Raw genomic sequence first — 22,459 nt, forward strand, 5'->3', positions numbered from 1 at the left:
TTTACGAATGCCGAGATTTGCACAGTCGAGTAGTCAGCAAAATATTTCCAAGAGATCTCAGCTTATGAATACCGATAATCTAATTAGTATGGCACGTCTTGTTGCCAAACATTATGTCATCTTATTAGGTGGGTCACGATTAAAATTCAGATAACGAGATTTGCACCGTCGAGCTGTGGAAATAAAACTTAGTTTGTTCAAGGGTTTCTCATGAAGTTCGTTCAACGATTCTACCTGAAGTATCTTTTGTGATTCCTCCAAGAGTTCTTCATGTCGTTTCTAATGGAATTCTTCCAATAATTCCTTCAAGATTTTTCCAAGGATTCCTCCAGGAACTCCTTCAAGGATTCTTGAAAGAGTCCACTCAAGAGTTTCTCCATGAGCATCTTTAAAGGGTTCTTACACTCAGAAATAAAAGTATACACGGAATTACTATTATTTATGCATTTTGTATCCGCATCTCTCTCACTCTCTTTCTGTTTTCATGCTATCTGGTGCTTTGCCTGGGTTGACGAAACACTCCTCTTCAACCCAGGCTAAACGGCAGATAGCATGGAAACAGAAAGAGAGTGAGAGAGATGCTGATACAAAATGCATAAATAATAGTAATTCCGTGTATACTTTTATTTCTGAGTGTACATGAGATCCTTTAGAGATTTCTCCAGGGGTTTTTCCAAGATTCCTCCTGAAGTACATTCAGAGATTCTTTTAGACGACCCTTCAGGGATTTCTCTAGGAAAGCCCAATCTTCCTGTAGCATTCGGACTTTGGAAGATCCATCATCTTTACAATGCGCCGAATCAAACTTCAGAAATGAAACCGACTAGCATACCTCTACTACTCACCGACTTACGCACTGGTGGGGGTAGTCTTACCAGACATGAGTTACCTGGCATTATGAAATGGGTCACTGGATCTCACCAGAGATACCACAGTTCAATTTCCATTAAAATCATCAAGTAGCCACAGACACAACCGCTGTCATTCTTTTTTCATAAAAAAAAGAACAAAATGAACGCAGTTCATTCTAAATGGACTTATCCACCGATGAATCGAATTCAGTCGGTCCGAGAATTTTAACACCAGAGCGGGGCCATTTTCAATAAGAATCGTTCAATTCTGATTGGAAACGACCCCGGTCTAGTGTCAAAATTCTTATTATTTTCGTTATTTCCGTTCTCTTCTCTCCCACACGAATTTTGACAGTTTCCGGTAGTTTGTTTTGATTCCCATGGTGCCGTTCTTTTCTCTCTCAGAAAGAACATTGAGATTAAATCTTTATGCAAAACACCATCTATTCTCAAATGTGCCACTTCCGACGACGATACGCCCTTTTTGGTTGCCGTTGGTGTTGCCAAAGCCAAAAAAGGTCAAAATCAAACTTTTATGCTTTGCTTCGCGCAGTTTTATTGTTCACATACACATTGTTGCCAGATGTTTCCATCAATCCATTTTTTTGTTTACCTTGTTGCTTGTGTACGATCGTGTCATGCTTTGTTTTTGTTTGTTTTCTGTTTCCGGGCATTGATATTCGATTGCAGTCGTTTTTTTTTGTTTTTATCTGAGACTTGACCGTAAATAATGCTAAATCGCTTACTGTCTTTGCCGAATTGTTTTGTTTCATGAATTTTACGTTTTTTCGAAAGATTCTTCGCTTTTTACCTAACTGTTCCGAACGCGTTCCTATTTCATTGGGTTCCTTGGATTTCGCACAGCTTCCGAAGTTTTTACGCGCGTGTGTTGTTTGTTTGTGTGTGTATGTATTTGTGAGTGTTGTTCTACGGGGTTTTCTTTCGCTCTCTTAATAAAGATTTTTTCATTTACTTATGTTTGTTTTGATATGCATAAAATAGTCTTAAACTCTTTCTCGTCCTCTTTGCACGCGTTCTGTGTTTTTGTGTGTGAGTGTGTCAGTGTGGAATTATGTTTGTGTTTGTGTGTGTTTTGCTACGATTCGCTTGCTTTTGTAAAACCAAAATCGCCGCCGGTCGGATTGGCTTCTGGGGGTTCTTCGTATCCGAGAAAACAGATTTGTGTTCTATGAACCTATAACTTTCCAGACGGAGAAAAGCGCTATTCGAATACGAACTGATCACAGATGGCTCGGGGGTAAAGCTGACGACTGAATGACGATTGATTGTGGTGTGAAACAGAAAGAGAAAACTTTCCTACTTGACCTTTGGTTTGGAAGATTTAAAGCTTTCAAGTTGTGAGTGAATACAGTTGTTCATCCGATGAGTTACGATACCGCTACTAGTTTTGTTGACTTGTGTGAGTGACTTGCCTGACTCGACTGAGAGTGAACAAAGTGTTCCTACTACGAATGAGTGCGAAAAATGTGATGAAATGTTCGATTTTTTCTCTTTCGTCTCGTGTGATAATTTCAATAAGATTAATTTGTTTGATTTTTCTTAGGAAAAGAAGAAACGAGCTTTAGGATGAATGCTGATTTAGAACTCTATTTTGTTTAAAGGGCGTTACGCTATTCTTTGTGTGGCTGGGTGTTTTTCCTCTCTTTGTTCGATAATTAATTTATGAAACTACTCTCATTTTCGGGGATTGAAAAAAAGATTTTATTTTTGTTTTATTTTGCTTTTGGAAATTCAACTATAAAACATTCGTTATTAATAACATTTTTCAATTTAACTATGTTGTAGTCTCTTAGATAATATTTATAGTTTTTTTTTCGATAAATTTAAACGGCATCTCATGCATCCATGTGACTAGTTAGCATCATCTTCGATTTGGTTTTGGAAAAGAGAAAGTAAATCACGGTTTACCACATCCTCTAAGACTGTCACCATCACACGAAGAAACATAATCTACCGGAAAAAGGAAACGAAGATGTGAAAGTGTTGTCTGTTTTCTCGTTCTATTTCTGGTTTCTTGAATTTTGGTTTTTCTCTGCTCTGATTTCGTCATTTCGCTAACTAACGTGTAGGTGTGTGTGTTTGTGTTTTTGTATGTACTGTTTCACGACTCGTGAGTATTTTTCTGTTAATTCTTCGTTAATGAAGGGCAGTTTGTGTGATTTCTACTAAATATCTTTCAAGTGTGGATACTTTCTGGCTCTGTCAAGGAAACGAATGCGCACCTAATAATCGATCGGTAACGGTTTGCTGGTTTGCTCTCTAGGTTTAATTTTTTTAGGGTAACGAAAACAAAAACGAAATCGATCGTTCTCTCTTTTAATTACTCTGGGTTCTGTCCTATGCTACTGCAGGCGTCCTAGAGACGGCTCTTAACGATTTGTTTTCTTTTCTGCCTAGTGTCATCATTAAACAAGCGAGCGTATACAGTATAATTATGTTTGACTGTTGTTTTTTTTGTTTGTTTTTGCTATTCGGGAACGTGTGTTTGGTTTGTATTTTTTTGTCTTGCTGCCCAACGTTTGCTTAGTTTTCGATTACTAAAAACTGTTTTACAACTATCCGCTGCCTTTTGTTTGCTTTCTAGTTTTTTTTTTAGTTTTACTATTAATTACTCACTGAATTCGTCACTCTCTTTCGCTAACGAGAGTTTGGATTTCATTTATCATTTAAAGTTTCTGACCAGTTCTGGTTTCTGAATGAAATGAATTTTGACTAGGACGTTTTGAAAATTCGGAAATAAATAATAAAGCTAGTTTTTATTCTTAGATTCTGAACATCCTCCCATTGGATTTTTTTTTGGTTTTGTTGGTTGTTTTGAATTTGTTGCAGTACTACTAGAGTTGTTCGCCTTCTGCCTTGCTCCTTGCTTTCCGCTTCCTAGTTTAGTCGTTTGTTTTAGTGTTTGCTGAACAGCATCGTAGAACTCTAGTCGATTCTTGCTCCGCCCTTCTGCAAACAGTATAGTCAGCAGCAGTTCGGTAATTGCTTAGTAGCTTAAGAAATGTAGTTTTTTTGTTTGTTTATGCTTGTTGTTATCTTCGATGTTTTACGACGCGTGTATTTATAATAATGTGGATGTGCACGTTATTTTATTTTCGGGTTTTTTTGGTAGTGGTTTTCTCTAGCACAGCTCAGTAGTAGTAGCTCGTAGCAGTAACGGTGTGTTTGTGGCGAGTAGGGTTTTCAAACCGCTTTAGGTGAAACAGGCAGCCAACGTATCAGATCAGCTGGCCAAAAAATAGCACGAAGAGTCCGTTTCACTGGGGAAGAGACAGAAGAGAAAAAGGGAAAATAGGATTCGGTCAATCTCTGTGGTAAAAATATGACTGTTTATGTACAAAAAATAAAAGTAGAGTTTGTTAGAATAGTTTTGAGTGTTTCTGGATGTTATCTGACGTGGAGTTGGAGTGACTGCTGCAAATTGTTTGTTGTGAATTCCAACTATCATTATTTTTATACAGTAATTGTTACTGTAATTACTGAAGTCTCATTTTTTCCATTATTATAGATGAAAACCCATTTTTTCTGGAGGTGTAGCTGCACTAATGAATTTGGAACACCTGGAGAAAAACAAAGGAGCCGTAGTTGAGCGAGCGAAAATACGAAGAGCCTCCGGAGTAACGCCTTCGCTAGTGACTGAAAGCTGCTGACGAGATCATAGCAGGCCACTGCTCTTTCTCTTTCTTCGATCAGCGTTCGACCACGTCGAACATACTGCAGTATATTTGATCGCTGCGCTGGCCGATTCTCATCTTGAACCATCTGTCAAATTCCACAATGGCTATCCTGTCAGGCTTTATTGCGGTTAAAATCGCTAAGCCAGGTAAGTGAAACAAAGAGTGAAAATGCTTCGAAAGTGCAGTGTTGTGGTGAAGCGACAGGTATGAGTTTTTTTCTTTCGTTCAATGTTGGGCAGAAGAGTGTCGCCGTCATTCGCCGAATAGACGTCTTAGACGTCCCGAGGAATGGTCTGATTTTCCCATATGCAAAAATTGGAGACGTGTTTCGAAAACCCTCGGATTGGCTATGTTCGATTTTTGAAATCGAAAAACGCGCTTCGAAGGCCGTCGAGAAATGGAAAAGAGGGACACGTCACGAAGACCTTCGAGAAATGGAAAAGCAAGACGCGCCTCGAAGGCCGTCGTGGAATGAAAAAGAAAAACATGCCTCAGGCCGTCGAGAAATGCAAAAGAGGGACGCGCCTGGAAGCGTTGAGAAATGGAAAAGAAAGACGCGCCTCGATGGTCGTCGAAGAAAGGAAAAGGGGATCGCGCTTCGAAGGCCGTCGAGAAATGGAAAAGAAAGACACGCCTCGAAGCCCGTCGAGAAATGCAAAAGAGGGACGCGCCTGGAAGGTCGTCGAGGAATGGAAAAGATAGACACGCCTCGAAGGCTGTCGAGAAATGGAAAAGAGGGACGTGCCTCAAAGGCCGTCAAGGAAAGAAAAAGAGAGAGACACGCCTTGAAGGCCGTCGAGAAATGAAAAAGCGAGACGCGCCTCGAAAGACGTCGAGAAATGCTAAAAAGGGACGCGCCTGGAAGGCCGTCGGGTAATGGGAAAGAAAGACGCAACTCCAAAACCTTCGAGGAAAGGAAAAACGGTACGCACCTAGAAAACCGTCGAGAAATGGGAAAGAGAGACGCGGCTCTAAGACCGTCTGGGAAATGCAAAAGAGGGACGCGCCTGGAAGGTTGTTGAGAAATGGAAAAGAGAGACGCGGCTCGAAGGCCGTCTAGGAAAGGAATAAAGTGACGCGCCTAGAAGACCGTCTAGAAATGGAAAAGAAAGACGCGCCTCGAAGACCGTCGAGAAATGCAAAAGAGAGCCGCGGCTCTAAGGCCATCGAGAAAAGTAAAAGAGGGACGTGCCTGGAATGCCGTCGAGGAAAGGAAAAAAAGGACGCGCCTAGAAATGAAAAAAAGGCGCCTCGAAGGCCATCGAGAAATGGAAAAAAGACGCGCCTCGAAGGTCGCCGAGCAAAGGAAAAGAGGGTCTCACCTTGAAGGCAGTCGATAAATGGTAAAGAAAGACGGACCTCGAAAGCCGTCGAGAAATGGAAAAGATAGACGTGTCTCGAAAGCCGTAGAGGAAAGGAAAAGAAGGACGCGCCTCGAAGGCCGTCGAGAAATGGAAAAGAGACACGCGGCCGTCGAGGAAAAGAAAAGAAGAACGCGCCTGGAAGATCGTCGAGAAATGTGAAAGAGGGACGCGCCTCGGGGACGTCGAGGAAAGGAAAAGATAGGCACGTCTCGAAGGCTGTCGAGAAATGCGAAAGAGGAACGCGTGTGGAAGGTCGTCGAAAAATGGAGAAGATAGATGTGTCTCGTGGCCGTCGAGGAAAGGAAAAGAGGGACATGTCTCGTAGACCATCGAAAAAAGGGTAAAAAAATATGCGCCTCGAAGGCCGTCGAGAAAAAGGGACACGCCCTGAAGGCAGTCGATAAATGGAAAAGAAAGACGCACCTCGGAAGCCGTCGAGAAAAGCAAAAGAGGAACACGCCTGGAAGGCCGTCGAGAAATGCAAAAGAGAGTCGCACCTAAAAGGCTATCGAGAAACGGAAAAAATAGACGCGCCTCGAAGACCGTCGAGAAAAGGAAAAGAGGGACGCACCTCGAAAGCCGTCGAGAAAAGCCTGGAAGGTCGTTGAGAAATGCAAAAGAGGAACTCGCCTGGAAGGCCGTCAAGAAAAGAAAATGAAAGACACGTCTCGGAGCGTTCATAGCTCAGTGTAGCGACTCGATACAATGAGACATACACACCTGTAGACCAATAGGCTGCGGTTCGTTATCACATGTCCCTGATTGCCAGCATGAATTTGAAGGAACAGCAGAGAGGTATAGAGGCGGAAGAAATTTAAGACTAGCCAACAAATGTTTGGAACCCCTCGTAACTACAGAGAACGGCGGAGTAAGTTCAGAACAAGAGCAGTACATCAACGGACTTCTGAATCGATTCTTAGTAGGGTAAAAGCACTAGTCTTCGCCCCCTCCCTAATTTTCGCCCCCCTAATAAAACATTCGTAATTTTTATGATAAATTAGGTACCGTCGTGCGGGGCTACTTTTGAAATGCGGGGCTACTTTGGACACTTTTGAATATGGATTTTTTTAATTCAAAATATGGTTCAAATCTATTTGATGTCTTAGGAACTATTATAAAGCAATAGTTTTCCCTTCATTTGGTTGAAATTATTTTTCAAACAGACCGTTTATTGCTTGTCAGGACGCGAAAAAACATCGAATAAACCAATATAATATACATAACGTATCAGAACATTTGGTCTGTAGGCATTGTTTCTACAGTTCATAAATTTCAAAGGGTTGATCAATTCATTCAAAATGTATCAACATAGCATATACAATCGAATATTTGTATCGTTATACGTTATAAATGACCGTTTCGCCCAAATAAAGGATTGATGGTCCCTTTTTTCAGGTTATCTATATAGCAATATCACGCTGCTCATAATACCAAAGGTAGCACAGAACCATCTTAAAACGCATATTTTTATTGAAATTATGTATGATACATTGATACAGTATTCTACAGTATTGATACAATGTAGTTTTCCAAATAACCCTGGAATTTGAAATGCAGTTTTGTTATAGATAAAAATGTCCAAAGTAGCCCCCATCCGGTTATATATGAGATGTGTCCGATTGGTGTATGAACAACTTTTTTGTTTATTGATGGATTTAGCTCAAATTTTGCATACATCCTACATACATACTCACAATTATTGTGTATAAAAATTGCGGAAATTCATTCACTAGTCTGGGAGTTATAAAGTCATAAAGTTGAAAAACCATGAAAAAGTGTATAAAGAAGCCCCGCACGACGGTAGATTGTTGTTTGCTTTTCAACGTATCTGAGAGAGCAAATAAAAATCAATCTTGTGCGCTAATGATATTCCACAAAACCAATAACCTAATCTATCGAATTAGCGATTGTGAAATAGTCATGGCAATGATGTATGTTTTTTTCAGCGCAATGCAAACAGTAGCGATAATAAGAACCTGAGAAGACTTAAAAAATCAACACTTCCAACCCAAAATAATGAATATTGATAATCATACAAGTCTTAGGAATACACAGCAGGTTATTAATTCAGCTTAATTGATAAAACTTATCAATTTTTAGCTATTTTTATAGGTGGCGAAAATTAGAGCACAACATTTTAAGTTTTCAATTTTCGCCCCTGGCGAAATCCCTTGTCCCGTTCTATTCGTATTGCGTGTTTCAGTTTTCGCCCCTCTCTTTCTCGTACTGAACTCGGGTGTGGAGATATCGAATGAGGGGAAGTTGATCTCTGTGAGGTTGGGGAAAGTGGGGCGAAATGTTTCATTTATGCAAACGTGGTCATTGTAATCTATTTCATGACTGTCTTCTGTGATTTTTGGCCACTGAATTCGAAGGTTGATTCGACACCCAATTTTAAACGCAATTTTCAACGATCCTCGTCAAATTGAGTCTCCTTGCTATCACACAAACTACTTCATTTTTGATGCAACGTCTTGCTGTCATCGTTGCAAAAAAGGAAGAGAGCGAAAATGAAATGCGAGCGAGCCAGCCAGAAAAGCACGTGCCAATCTGTCACTTTTAATACATTTGACTGTAAAGTCAGGTGTGATGGCAAAAACGGGCGATTTTTGGGACTGTTTGTGGGACGAACGTTCCAAACCGTCGTGTTCTATAAGGGAATGCCTGCACAATCTATTTTGGAGGATAGTTTACTATTTTGTATAAAAGACGTTAAATTTTGGTACGCGTGACGCAAATTTACCGAATCAAATAAATAAGTGAGGATTTTAGATGTATGTGACCTATTTGTCGAATATTCAAGTCGAACGCCAGATTTGTTAGGCACACTCATTTTGGATTCACAAATTCCCTGCATTTTTCAAATTTTGTGTGCCAAGATCCACACAGCCAAGCACTAAGAAAAAAAAAACAATATTATCGATCTCTCAGCAACTTTGACAGTTTGATAATCAGATTCAGCAATTCAAGACCAACAATTGAAAAGGCCGCATCAACATTGCGTAAACAAACACGTTTCTGTCGACTTAGGGCCTTCTGGGTTGACCCACGCATCTCACCACCCTTAACAGAAAGCTTAATGTATGCGCTTTCTGTTAATGGGGGTGAGGTATGTGGGTGGAGTTCAAAAGGCCTCAAGTCGACAGAAACATGTTTGTTTACAAAATGTTGATGCGGCCTTTTCAATTGTTGGTCTTGAATTGTTTTTTTTTTCTGAGAATCAGCTAACAAACGTCACTTTTACTATTATCTCAGTGAGTTTGCTTTTCAGTCAGCAGCTGTGCGAGAACAGCCGAATTTGCAAATATTGTTATATCTAGTGTATGATTTCAAAATAAGCAGCCCTATGGGCCCCTAATAGATATTTTTTCGTGACGTAATTTATGGATGTTCCCCTTAAGTTATGCAATAATGCAAAAAAAATCCATTTCAAAATCTCCCTTCCATTCTATTTTTTTCGCATGGGACATCAACAGATCACTCACTTCACCCCACAAAGCGTGACGTACCGTCAAATGGGGTAACTTGCAACACTTTTCGACTTTGAAGCAATACCATTGAAAATTCAAACATTTGAAACATACTGTAAAGCATCGTGTACGCTAATTACGCCGAGTAGAATACTATGCAGCACTCGATTTACCAAAATACGTTGCCACCTAATCACGAGGTGCGAAATACATGCTTGTTGCAAGTTTCCCCATCTGTGGGGTAACTTGCAACACAGGACATGAAGCTAAGTTAGCTATCATTATACAGCACTATCATTCTAGTGCTTAGCCATATTGTAAATTTTTGATGTAATGCATGAAAAATGTATTGAAAAGATGTACACCAACCAATTGAAATATATTTTTTCATGAAAGGGTTGATAGCTATTGCCAGCGAGAGTATATCGTTTATCAACAGGTCTCACATCCATTAAATATAAAACATATATGGATCTCGTGACTTCGTTACAAAATGTCTACAATGATTATTGTCATTTCTTGAAAAGGTAGTGTAAGTCATCTTTAAGTAATTTTTAGTTTGAAGTGATGTTTGAAATAATTTACTCTATCTATGTTCAGAATTGATGTTGATGATTGTTTTAAAGCGTCCATAAGCTAAATTGAACTTTTAACAAGATGAAACATAAATAAAACTTCAAAATACGATATTTCCTAACAATATTGGACGCTCACGTGCAAAAAAAAATGTAAAAAATGGGTTGTAATTTGAAAATGAACGCGTTACGTAATCAATAAGTGATTACGGTTTTTCCTGTCAAAAATATCGTGAAATGAAGATAAATAATTCAAGGTTTTGTCAAATTCAACTGTTGCAAGTTACCCCATAACGGTTGTCGAATATAATAATGATTTTTTACATTACTTAGTCGATAAGTTTATCAAACTTTTATCGTTTAGCTAAGCTTACTATTAGGTACCCTAACTGCATGCAAGGTCATCAGACTTATCGCACTTACCATAGGGAAGAGGTGAAGCACGATTTTCATACTTGTTTTTATTGCATAAAATGAGCAAACCTTTTTAACAGTGTAGCTTATCAATGAACAAAGAAATTAAACTTTTTTTCCACTAAATCGATCGTTGATACACATAATCTCCATGAACGAAATAGTAGGGCATACTATTTTTCATTATTAGTAAAAAATACTTCACATTTAGTGTATGTCATAGTGTTGCAAGTAACCCCGTTTGACGGTAATTTGTGTGCGTACCCCATTAATACGTAATTTTTAGTTGCCCGTGTTTTCTTCTTTACAATCTGTCTATTGATCTATGTATGTATTGTTTCATTCTGTTAATTTAAACTCAAGGAGGCGAAAAATATGCATACAGGAAAATCATTTTTCTTGATTTTCCAGACGGGAGCTGGCTTTGGATAACTCAAAATTGCAGAAGGCAGTACTAAGATTGCCGGTATAATTCGAATTCAATAAAATTTTAAGGATAGCTATGATCGAATTGAGGAAAATTTATGGGCAACTATAGGGGGTGAAAATTAGAGCGGAGGTGGGGCGAAGATTAAATTTTGGGGGGCGAAAAATAAATCACAAATCAATATTGAAAATTGTTATTTTAATGAATAAAATCTTTAGTTAATGGTACTTTTGAGCTGGGATACCACTGCTTGAAGGATAATTAGCAAGCATCACCAAAGAAACATAGATATTATCGGAAATATATGTTGGAACTCAATAATTTGGATAGTTCAATGCTTTAGGGGGGCGAAATCTAGTGCTTTTACCCTGGTAAGGTTTAAAGGATTGTAATTCGGTTAAAACTACTTCCTCATTGAACAATTGAACTTTACTTAACAATCTTCGTTTTGGGCTTTCATCAACAATCGACAGATATTCAGCAACAATCACTCCACCTCCACACTGTACAGATATGTTAATAATGTTATTGACTGATTCGTAGTAATTGATCGTTCTTTTCTTTCGATCATTTAGTTTTGTTCTGAAATGATTTACACTCCAGTTTGAAGTCATCCATTATTCGTTGTATTTGGGTTTGTTGTACGCTACCCTTCCGTAACGCTATCTGTTCAAGGCATCACCTAGTTTACGCTTTTATCGAAATTAGTTACGATTGTTTCAAAGTTACCATCACATTCGGATTTTGGGGCAAACAGAGAGCACTCATCACTCTCCAATCGTTTGAGGTTTGAGGCAGACTGAGGGACTCGCTGACGCTGACTTCGTTGTTTGAAAGATAGGCAGAGATTGAGTTATTGATTTCGATCTTAAAAGAGGGAAGATAATACTGTTTCTTGTTTAGCAAAACTAAATGGAATGCTTTCTGAGGAATACCACAGAAATAGGTACCGTACTGGGAAATAATGAAGCTAGCTTTCGGAAGCGTTGTAACAAAACAAGCGGGCATTGATTATTGAATATCTTAAACGCTATATACTATACTGGGTTTTCGGTGTAGGTAATAACAACAACGGAATCGAACTAAAACAAATCATTAGAACTCATATCTTGAACAGGTGGTTTAATCTTGCAACGTGGGTGCAACCTTCAATCGTTTCTTATAGCCATTGTCGACATCATTGCTTTGAAAATGGAAACGAATGGATGTGGGAGGGTGCGCATATTGCTTGAAATATCCTATCTCTGGATTTAAAGTTCAACCAAGTACTTTTTATACTGATATCTCGATGCGTTGGAACTGCCTAATTTTGACATTGGTTAATTTTCGATTCGCCGAATTTGAGTCTCCCAAACGCAACGAGAAGCGACTCCTACTCAATATCGTAGCAGGCTTGCTATGGGTGGCTTACTTGGATCGAGGTCGTTAGCCTACTTCGGCAGGTTTGTCTCAACGTGTTACGTTCGAAGATAGTTTTTTTTCGTCAAGTACGGATAGATCTTTCAACGTTCTAATTTGGTTAGATAGGTGAGCGGTGTATTGTTTGTGTGGGGTGAAGCGTTATCAATTAGTTTTTTTTTCTTCTTTTCAGTGTGTAAGTGCATGGAATGAAGGAGCAATGCAGTACAGGGTCGGACGCTGGGTGGCCGTAGTTTCCAAAAAAGAAGGATATTCATCCAACCACATTTCTTATCTCAATTTCTCCATCAGCCACCGAGCGTCGTCGCCGCGTGTGGGGTGGATTCAACTATAAAATCGGGAAATCAAGAAGATAAACTAGCAGAAAATAATCATACCCAGTAGTCAGACATCGGTTTCGATACTAACGGCTAATGCGCTATTGTGGCGTTGTTGCAAGTTATTATTCGTTCCACCGCCGGCGCCACCACCGCCACCCCCACCACTACCGGGGAGGCCTCCGCCCCCACCCCCACCGACTCCGCCGCCGCCGTTCGACGGTTGCTTACAGCAGTTTTGCTGCTGCTGCAATTGTTGTTTATCGGTAAGATGCGTTCCGTAAAATGGAACCATTCGATTTTGATCACCTATGTTCGGCGTTGTCTCGATTCCGTCCTCCAGATCCATCATGTCGGACGACGATTCGGACAACGAGTTGTTTTTCTTTAGATGTTGACCTGTTGGGGGGAAAATAAGAAAAGTATTAGTGAGGTTATAAAACTATTGAAAGGCATATAAAAATGATTTTTAGATGTTTATTATTAAATTTGTCGATATGTTCGCATGATGAATAGTTCATATTGAATGTTTAAACAATATACTCCATGCAAAAGGAAGACAATTTTCATTACAAAACGTTCGATATATTTTTGTACAGTATTGGGGGTGAATTTCCCGACGACATTCTAAAAGATTTTCTAAATAATTGCATAGTACCTAATACATTTGGAGGAACTTTTAGAGGGCATTATGGTGTACGTCTTGAAAACTGTAGCTGGAGCACAGTAAAATATTTGATATAATTTCTAGTTGGATCTTTACATAGGGAGACCTGTTTGTAAAGGTGCTCCTAATTTCATTTTACTCAAAATTTTGTATTTTGTTTTTATACACTGGCGATTTCAACCCGATTTTGGCAGCCTTTTTGTTTGCTGTAATTCCTGTTGGAATTTCTGCTTTGACTCTTCCGGGAATTTCTACTGGTGTTCCTCCAAGAATTCCTCCGCAAATCCTTCCCCGAATCCTTTCGGAGATATCTATACAAATCCCACTAGATACTTCCCTTACAGTTTTTTTTCCAATGCCTCCAGATACCCATGTAATCATAAGCATTAATAAGGGGCTTCAAAACAGCATGGGTGTATTTTCAAGCTTTATTTAAACATTAACAATGCAAATAAGCTCATCATCAGCACCTGCAATACATAGAAGTTCTTGAATTGCATAACCCGGTTACAAGTGAATAATCCTCTGGATTTACATTGGTCGTACTAACTGGACATCAAGTACAAAGTAGCAGGGAGCAGGTTCGAAGCGGAACCAATTTCTCACACGGATAATGCAAGCCAAAAGCTCACTGAATACCCACAAAAATCAAAATGTAAATTACATTTATAACACTAGTTTACAGCATTTTTGAACTCGGTAAGCTGATGATCATTTTTGGTGTATAATCATGCCCTGAGTTCGAAAACGCGAAGGAAAAAAATTACAGTAGAGCGGAAAATTTTTCGACTTTCCATACAACGTTGATGATTTGAAATCGATTTTTGTTCTATTTTTAAGCAAAGTCGCTCACTTCAAACATCTCATTCTTCGTAATCAATGCTCCGATTGAGCTGAAATTTTTACTGTAACTCGCCTACATATGATATGTCAAATAAACGTCGAGAAAGAATTTTTAAGTTGACTTTTTCTTATTGAAAAAAAAAAACATTTCTTCAAAAAATTTTGGGAATTTTGCTAAAATTTAAGAAGATCGTCCCCAAAACTCGCCAATATCTTGAATTTCATCAATCTGACGCAAAACCTGTATTCAGATGATCGAATGATATTGTAATCAGCTTTTAATTTATGTAAAAAGATTTAAAATTGGTTGAACAAAACGCAATATATTTGAATTTTAGTAAATTACATATTTTGAAAAGTTACAAAATTCGATATTGAGGTAAAACTCAAAAACTGTTCTACTTTAAATTTTTTGAACGTCGGTTTCGAAATCAGCACTAAATTGTGCTTCAAAAATTTTGGTCGTTGACAGAAGTTCACGACTTTCGTTTTATTTTGTAAACTTGTGTAATTTAAAACGATGCTGGGTCATTAGCCGAAGGCCATTAGGCTGAAGGTCATTAGGCCAAATGGTTACCAGGACGAATTGCAATTTAACAGTTATGAAACTGAAAACGGAACTTTTTTTATTTAGTTTTTCCAACAATTATTGTTAATAGCTATTTTAACAATGAAACTTGAAAGAATAGTCTATGGTTAAAAGAAGGAAAAATTTATTATTGAAATATCAGCAGTCTCAGCGCCAAAAACTAGGGTATCGCGCCACTTGGGCGGTGGCTTCTATATTCGTCTGTTTGCCAGTCAATTTTGAACCAATTGATTTGAAATGTTGTACACGGGTAGATACTATACTTGTGTCAATTGGTTAAAATTTGACTGAGTTATAGTGGAAAACAGACGAATATAGAAGCCACCGCCCAAGTGGCGCGATTCCTTATGTTAGCAATGATACTAGACAGCCTATGTTGAACAGAAGGAGAAATTCATGGGTAAAATATCAGTAGATTCAACATCAGTAATTATTATATGCTGTTTTAAAGGAGAGAAGGCAAAATAGACTCAATCACCTGTAGATGCCATGTAGTGCAGACGCAATGAGAACATAAAGAGTAATCTATGCTAAGTAAAAGGACATCATAATTTTAAAATATCAACAAGTTTTACGTATTCCCGGTTGGTTCAGGAACTTTTCGTAATAGAATAACCGTTCAGCCTAATGATCATACTGCCGAACGGCCTTCGGCCTCATGACCTTCGGCCAAATGGCCTGACACCATTTAAACATAATTTATGGAAGAAATAGGGTGACTAAGGGTGTTATCGGCAGGTTTGTTCTCTTCTTCATGGGGGGTTTTGTGGGCCAAATTGCTTGAAATTTTTCATGATTTGAAACGGTAGCATCCCTTCAGAAGTTCCTTCTGGGATTCCCCCAGGAATTCCTTTGCGGTTTCTCCACAAATTTCTTCCCGAATTCCTCCAGGAGTTTCTTCCCTTCTTCTTTCCTTGCTGATTGATTCTTCCGGTACCGCACCGGTTCAACTAGGGATTCCTCCAGGATCTTGCTAGAATTCCTTCAGAAAGTACTCCCGGGATTCCTTCAGAGATTCTTTTCGGATTTCTTAAGCAATACCTTCTGGGATTTTTCCAGGAGTTCCAGAACTTCTCCTGAAATTTCTTCCGATGTTTCTCTAGGAACTCAATCCGAGATTCCTCCAGAAATTTCGTCGGGGATTACCCCAGCAATTTTTGCTGTGATTCTTCCAAAAATGCCTACCGCCTACCGCGCCTTTTTTTTTCTAAGAGTTACTGCTGTGATTGTTCAGAGACGTCCAACCGAGGTTCTTTCTAGGATTCTTTCTGAAATTTCAAAGAATTCTATCCGGATTCAGATTCAGATCCGGATCTTCAGAAATTCCTTTCGAGTTTTCCCTGATCGCTTCATTTGGAATATCTTCAGAAGTTTTTTTTGTTGGATTACAGGAAGAAGCTCCTGAAAAAAAGGATGGAACTACAGGAGAAAAATTAGAAGAAATTACATGGGAAATTCCGCTCAAACTGCAGGAGAAATTCCTTAAGGTATGACAGTTTCATACATCAAATTTTCAAGAGCGTCAATTTTAATAATTGAATGTTGGTTCGAGCTGCAAACCCAGCCAACACGAAGTCGTATACGATATAGAATAGGATGCTAGAATGGAGGCCTTATGCGCACATGCTTCCATCAAACCACATGTAAAGGGCGAACACGAAATACACCGTTAATATTCTTCAAAATTTCATGTATGAATAGGATAAAATACAAAATTGTAGGGCAGTTTTATACACATATTTAGCTCAGTTTACATTTACTGGAACAGTAATTGGGGGTAAAATTTTGTATGATTAAATTGACCGCAATAAACCCCACGATTAAGCAATTTACATGATGAAAAGAATATACTTCAAAGAGTAACTGTACAAAATTTGATTAATTTCTGTCCACTGCGAAAAAAGTTACAGCCAATTGTTAATGTTGCAATAATTTCGTGTTTGCCCGGTACTCATATCGCCTCCACTTTGGCATCCTATTCAACAGCATATGCGGTCATGTGATGGATGGAAAGTTGATGGATTGGTTACCCGGTGGTGCCGAGCTGCTGTAGCAACTTTATAAGGAGCTCCTACAATAATTTCGTAAGTAATTGTATAAAACAAACTCCTTTTTTTCTTTGTATTCATGAATTTTAAGTTGGAGTTAGGATTAGTCGGGGTAATATGGCCAATGGGCAGTTTGTATTTTGTTAGTATTTTTTTGCAAATTCACCTTACAGCTCTTATACACATTTAGAAAAAATGACGGATTACGGTAAAATTTTACCGTAATCTCAACAGCTGAACGTACGGTAAAAAGTTCGGTAATTTTTCAAACCACCGAACGTACTGCGAATCTCAGGAAAATGCATCTGTCAAAATTACCGGAACGTTCGGTACTTTTTACAAATTTACCGTAAAAATCGCAGAACGTTCGGTATGTTTGTTTACAAATGAATTCTCAATATCACTGAACGTACGGTATATTTTACAAATTTACGGCGATTTTATGCGAGCACAAAAATACAATATTTTCATAAAAAACGTCGATGATGGGATTGAATACATGACCTTCTGATCAGGAACCACACTTGCTGCCACTGTACAAGAGAGTCTTGCTTGAAGATGATGCGCAAATTGTAATAGAACTGATGCTCGAAGCTGCCGGCGTGGCTGTCAAACGCATTTTACAGTAGTACGGTAAAATAGTCCCATCACCGATCTGTTCGGTAAAATATTCACAGGTCTCCTGTAAATTTGTATGATTTCACCGGTTCTTCGGTGATTTCTTAGATTTCACCGATTTTCTTCTGCAATTTCATCGATTTCGCCGTAATACTGTAGTTTGCTTGTTTACAGACCAGTTTCGGTGATTTTTTTCACCGAATACTGTAATTTATTCTAAGTGTGTACTGATCTGATATTGGAGCGATTGCAACATTACCCGGGCAGAGAAGAATAACAAAACAATTGCAAGATTTACCAATTAAAAAAGAATTAATGAATCGTTAAATTTGCCATTGGTTTGTTTGAAATAAGTGACAAAAGGGCAAAAATAATAACTGACTTTGTTCTATGAAATAAATAAAGAATGACAAATTTTGACATTACAATGGCAAACCAAGAACAAAAAAATTTAAGGTTGGGAATTGCAAAATATACCATTATTGAGTTATTGAAAACAGAACAATATCAAAAGTAGTTATCCGCCTGTCACAAAAAAGATCAAAAGTTACCATTAGAATAACCCTTGGAATAACCAATATTCAAACTTCGTCATTATGTTATTCTCAATAAATGCTAAAATTGCGATGGTTCATCAAACTCGTAACAGGTCAACAATATCTCACCAATTGCAATTGTTATGATAGCAAAATAAGACATTCAGTAGTTATTCTTCCAAATTTGATAAATGACAAGCGAATTGCATATTTTGATAAGATATCATATTGTGCTATTAACATGTTGTTTTAAGCTCTTCGTGAAGAATTCATGAATGACAATATAAGTTATGACATTAAAATTCGTTATTCTTTTGTTTTTGGTTTGCCATTCACCTCTACCCGGGTAGAACGAAGCAAATTACTCTCATTTTAAATTAGAAAAATAAAATTTAAAATTGTTGGCCAAATAACCCCGACGAGGGCTGAACAAAAATACCACAAAATAATTCTCTTGTTTAAATACCTTTGATGACTTTCAAATTAGTTTGTTATCTATATACTTCAAGTTGATACTATATGATTGAATATCAAGCGAAGCACGTTAGGTGATATAAATTCTTCATTCAAAATAGGGTGCTCATATAACCCCGACGGTTCAAAATCGACGCCAAAACAACACTTTTTTCAAAACTCATTTTTTGGTATAAAACACGATGGGACTAAGATATTTGTATGCAACTAGTGCAGTATTATCAGAATTATTCTGGCCATACGATGTGCGAGAGATTCAACGTTGTTTTCTGCATCTTTATTCGACTTTTACTTAAGGTGGTCCAATTACCCCGATTTACCCTACTCCTTCACACTAAAAACCAACCTACCCAAGGGTATATGTACCATTCCTTGACCTAATTTGCAAGCCGCCTTGACCATTTTGACCATAACTCATCAATGAAGAGCACTATAAATAATATGTCGACCCTATTACACACTCTAGATAATGCATGTTTCACCAATTGGAAGTAAACTAACGTAAATATTCAAGAATTTACTTAATTATGTTGAAAAGATTCGATGCGATGGTATGCAACGTTAGTCTATGGTACAAAAATTGGCATATTAGTGGATACAACGTTGGCCTATTGCTTTCCATGCACTAGAACCACTAATTATCTCATTTTTTCAATATTTCTGCTGAAGTATTATCTCTGTTTGTTCACCAATCTTACTTTTAAAAAACATTTTCGGAGCCAAATTTTCAAAAAAACTATAAATAAATCACTTTAACTAAAGTTTTTTCTTAATTTAGTAACGAAAACAACGCAACCCTATAATTGTGTTATATTTTTACAGTCATCGCACACAAAATCTTCCTTCCTGTTCGTTCTTTCTGGTTCTTACGCAAGAAATGTTGTTGACGTCTTTTTATCGCTGTTTTTGACGTCACTTTACTGATGGGCCAAGATTTGGATACATAGTGAAAAAAATGTCCTCAATATTCGGCCCACATTCAATTTGTAAAATAGTTATTATTCGTTGTAAGTTCAAAATAGCGTCTTTGACCGTCGCATCAAATGTTAAGTTATTGAAAAGTCAATTCGAAATGTTCCAGAATCATGCCATTTATGATCATGTGTATAGACTACCCACTAAGCCGATGTATCATGGCGTCTACAAAAACTAAACAAAGTGACATTTTCATTCAATTTTAATGTTCCAAAGTGCTAAAATTGAAACGAAATGTTACAGTTGTTTGGCGTATAGTTTTTCCGATATCCAGTTATGCGTGTTTGAGTTTTTGGTTTACATTGAGATAGGCCGAACGAGGGGACTATGCCAACGAAGCATCCTGATACCCTACATGCTTACAAAACAGTCACGACAGCGTATGTAAGGGTTGCACAGAAGTCACTGTGACTTACTGCGCAACCCTTACATACGCTGCCGTGACTGTTTTGTAAGCATGTGTGTCGCTTGGGTATTAAAGGCATTTTTCAACTCTTAACATATCCCTGGAGGAACCCCATGAAGAACATCCAGAATTAACATCTGGATGAATTCCAGAAGTATCTGCAGAAACGCTTGAAGGAATCCAGAAATGAGTTCCCAGAGAAATCCTGGAAGGAGTTCCTGCAGAAATTTCGCGAGCAGAAACTCCCTGAGGTATTTCGGAAGGTGTTCCCGGATGAATCCCGGAAATAGCTCCCGGCAGAGGTTCTTAGATGAAAACCTTGAATGAGATAGAATCCCGGCAGAGGTTCTTGGAGTTATCCTTGAAGGAGTTCCCGGAGGAATTCTTAAGTAATCCCGGGAGGGGTTTCTGAAGCTTTATCGAAAGTAGTTCCTGGAAGAATCCCGGAAAATGTTCTTGGAGTAATCCATAAAGAAGTTTTTGGAGGATTCCTGAAAGGATTGCATAGATGAATCTCAGGACAATCTGATCAAATCCTAGAACGAACTCCTGGAGAAACCTCGCATGGAATTCCTAAAGCAATCCTAGGAAGAATTCTTGGAGAATTTTAGAAATAAGTTCCTGAAAAAATCTTGGAATTAACTTATGGAGGAATCCCGGGTAAAATAGCTGGAAGGACCCTAGAAAGAACTCCTGGTGTAATCTAAGAAGAAAATCTATGGAATTTCAGAAGGATCTATGGAAGGAACCCGTAAAATATAACTGCAGAAAATTTTCCGTAGGCTCGTAAAGAATCTCATGAGAAATTTCAGAAGAAGTTCCTAGATAAATCCCAGATGGAACATCTGAAGGAATTCTATATAAATTCCCGGAAGTATCTCATAAAAAATTTCGTAGGAATCACAGAAGAAACACATGGAGGAATCCTAAACAAAGCGTCCTTAATACGGCTTGAGGCCGAGTTACTGTGTTGTACATATGAACGGAAGCTTCTATGCAAGCCGCATACCAATGAATCTGGCGAACTTAATCCACATGTATATGCTGTGCGAGCAGCTTCTATGCCACCAAGTCATAGCTCTTTTCTTGGCTCCTATGTAACCACTAACTGAATAACATCCTGAGAAGGCGCTTTTTCAGCCTTTTCACAGTTGTTAACCCTCTAATGCCCAAATTTTTGATTTTGATCTAAATATCATTTTTCGTCATCTAAAATCGATTTGAACATGTTTTGGAAGATGATTCTTTTTAATTCTCGATTTCATGAATTTCAGTTTTTGATTTTTATAATTTTTATTTTTGAACATCCTTACAGTTTTATATTTTTCCTGGAAGCCTATTTGGGGTACGGATTTTTTGAGCTGAAAACATTTTGGGATTTTATGATTATTGTTGAAATATTTTTATTTTAAACTTTTTTCATAAAAAAAATTATTTTCCGTGTAGTTTTAAGGAAAATAGTTTAAGAGTGTATTCGATTCCCTTAAACTATAAAACTAGGATAGAATGATTTGAGAAAAATTTAAAATATGTTAATTGTAGCGATTTAATACAAAATAAACAATGACTTCTAGAAGGTGAGTAAAACATCAATTTTTCAATGATTTTAAAAAAAATGTAAATAAGCTTTAAAATACACCAAAAACCATTTTGAGATATATAAAGCAGTCCTAAATATCAGCCAAAAATATAAAAATTTTGATTTTCCACGAAACAAAAATTTCAAAAATGTTCAAACTATACCCCGTCTAAAGGCGGGGTTGGGTATTAGAGGGTTAAATAATAGCTATACGGCATCCCTAAGGACTGTTCATTAAAGAAAGTGGACATCTGTTTACCAATAGTTTAGAGTTAAAACTAAACAAAAAAAATGTGAATTTTTGCTCAGTGTGTAAAAACATTGTTCACTTCGGCAAAACACTCAAAGAAAACGGAAAAAGTAAGAAATTTCGAGCGATACGTCGTATTAGCTTTGCAACTAGCAGATTAATTCTGCACAAATGGTGTTCCAAAAAGTTGTCGTTTCGAGAATTGGCTTACTAATACACTTCCGGGACCGCAATTTTTTAACGCTAAGCAGGGGACAGATGTGCCGGATGATGTAGAATACATCAGAACTGAAAAATTTGGGAAAAGGTTTTTGGTGTGGCAAGCCGATTGTTCATGTGGTTTAAAGAGTTTACAACGGGAACAATCAACGGTGAAAATAACAGAAAGGAATGCATCAAAAAACGACTTTTACCCATCTACCGAAAACATACGGATCCTCTTTTGTTTTAGACGGATCTGGCATCCTCTTATTACGCTTCTTCTACACTAGAGATGCTCAAGACGGAAAAAGTCGATTTTGTCGAAAAATGGCAAAATCCACAAAACTTCTCTGAACAGCGTCATATGGAAAAATACCGGACAATAATTAAGTGGCATCTCAAGAAAGATGGAAGAGAAGCAAGCTCTGTTGATTGCTTCAAAAAAATTTGGTCTGCGGCTCAACGAAAAGTTACGGAGAAAGTTGTGCAGAATCTTATGGGAGGTATCAAGAGGAAAGTCCGAGCGTTCTTCCGAAAAGCGAAGTAAATGTTCAAACTCACGTGAATTCGGCCACATGTATGTTGATTGTCATTTATAAAAAATAAACTTATCAATTTGTTCGAAAATACATATTTTCTATTGAAAAACAGGTGTTGGAGAGTAGCGTACCTCACTCATTATTTTGGAAGGCACTGTAAACCCCCTAAAGTAACGAGGAACAATTGATGACATCGGGA

At 37.9% G+C, this 22,459-nt stretch overlaps 1 protein-coding gene across 6 annotated transcripts in view; it reads right to left on the reverse strand.

The window, feature by feature from the left end:
* Positions 1–1,497: 1,497 nt before the first annotated feature.
* LOC109424932 (potassium voltage-gated channel protein Shaker) overlaps positions 1,498–22,459 on the reverse strand; it is a 623,864-nt gene continuing 602,902 nt past the window's right edge. For 4 of the 6 annotated variants that reach the window (XM_062843290.1, XM_062843294.1, XM_062843284.1 and 1 more), the window contains exons 11-12: positions 12,596–12,934; positions 1,498–4,132 (exon numbers count right to left, since the gene is read on the reverse strand). In XM_062843290.1, the coding sequence (XP_062699274.1) occupies positions 12,603–12,934 (332 nt within the window). In that variant the 3' untranslated portion in view covers positions 1,498–4,132; positions 12,596–12,602. Of the gene's footprint in view, positions 4,133–12,595; positions 12,935–22,459 lie in introns of those variants that run through there. The other 2 variants (XM_062843301.1, XM_062843307.1) reach the window with 2 other exon arrangements.

Source organism: Aedes albopictus, chromosome 1 (assembly GCF_035046485.1).
Source record: "Aedes albopictus strain Foshan chromosome 1, AalbF5, whole genome shotgun sequence".
Classification (NCBI taxonomy): Eukaryota; Metazoa; Arthropoda; class Insecta; order Diptera; family Culicidae; genus Aedes; species Aedes albopictus.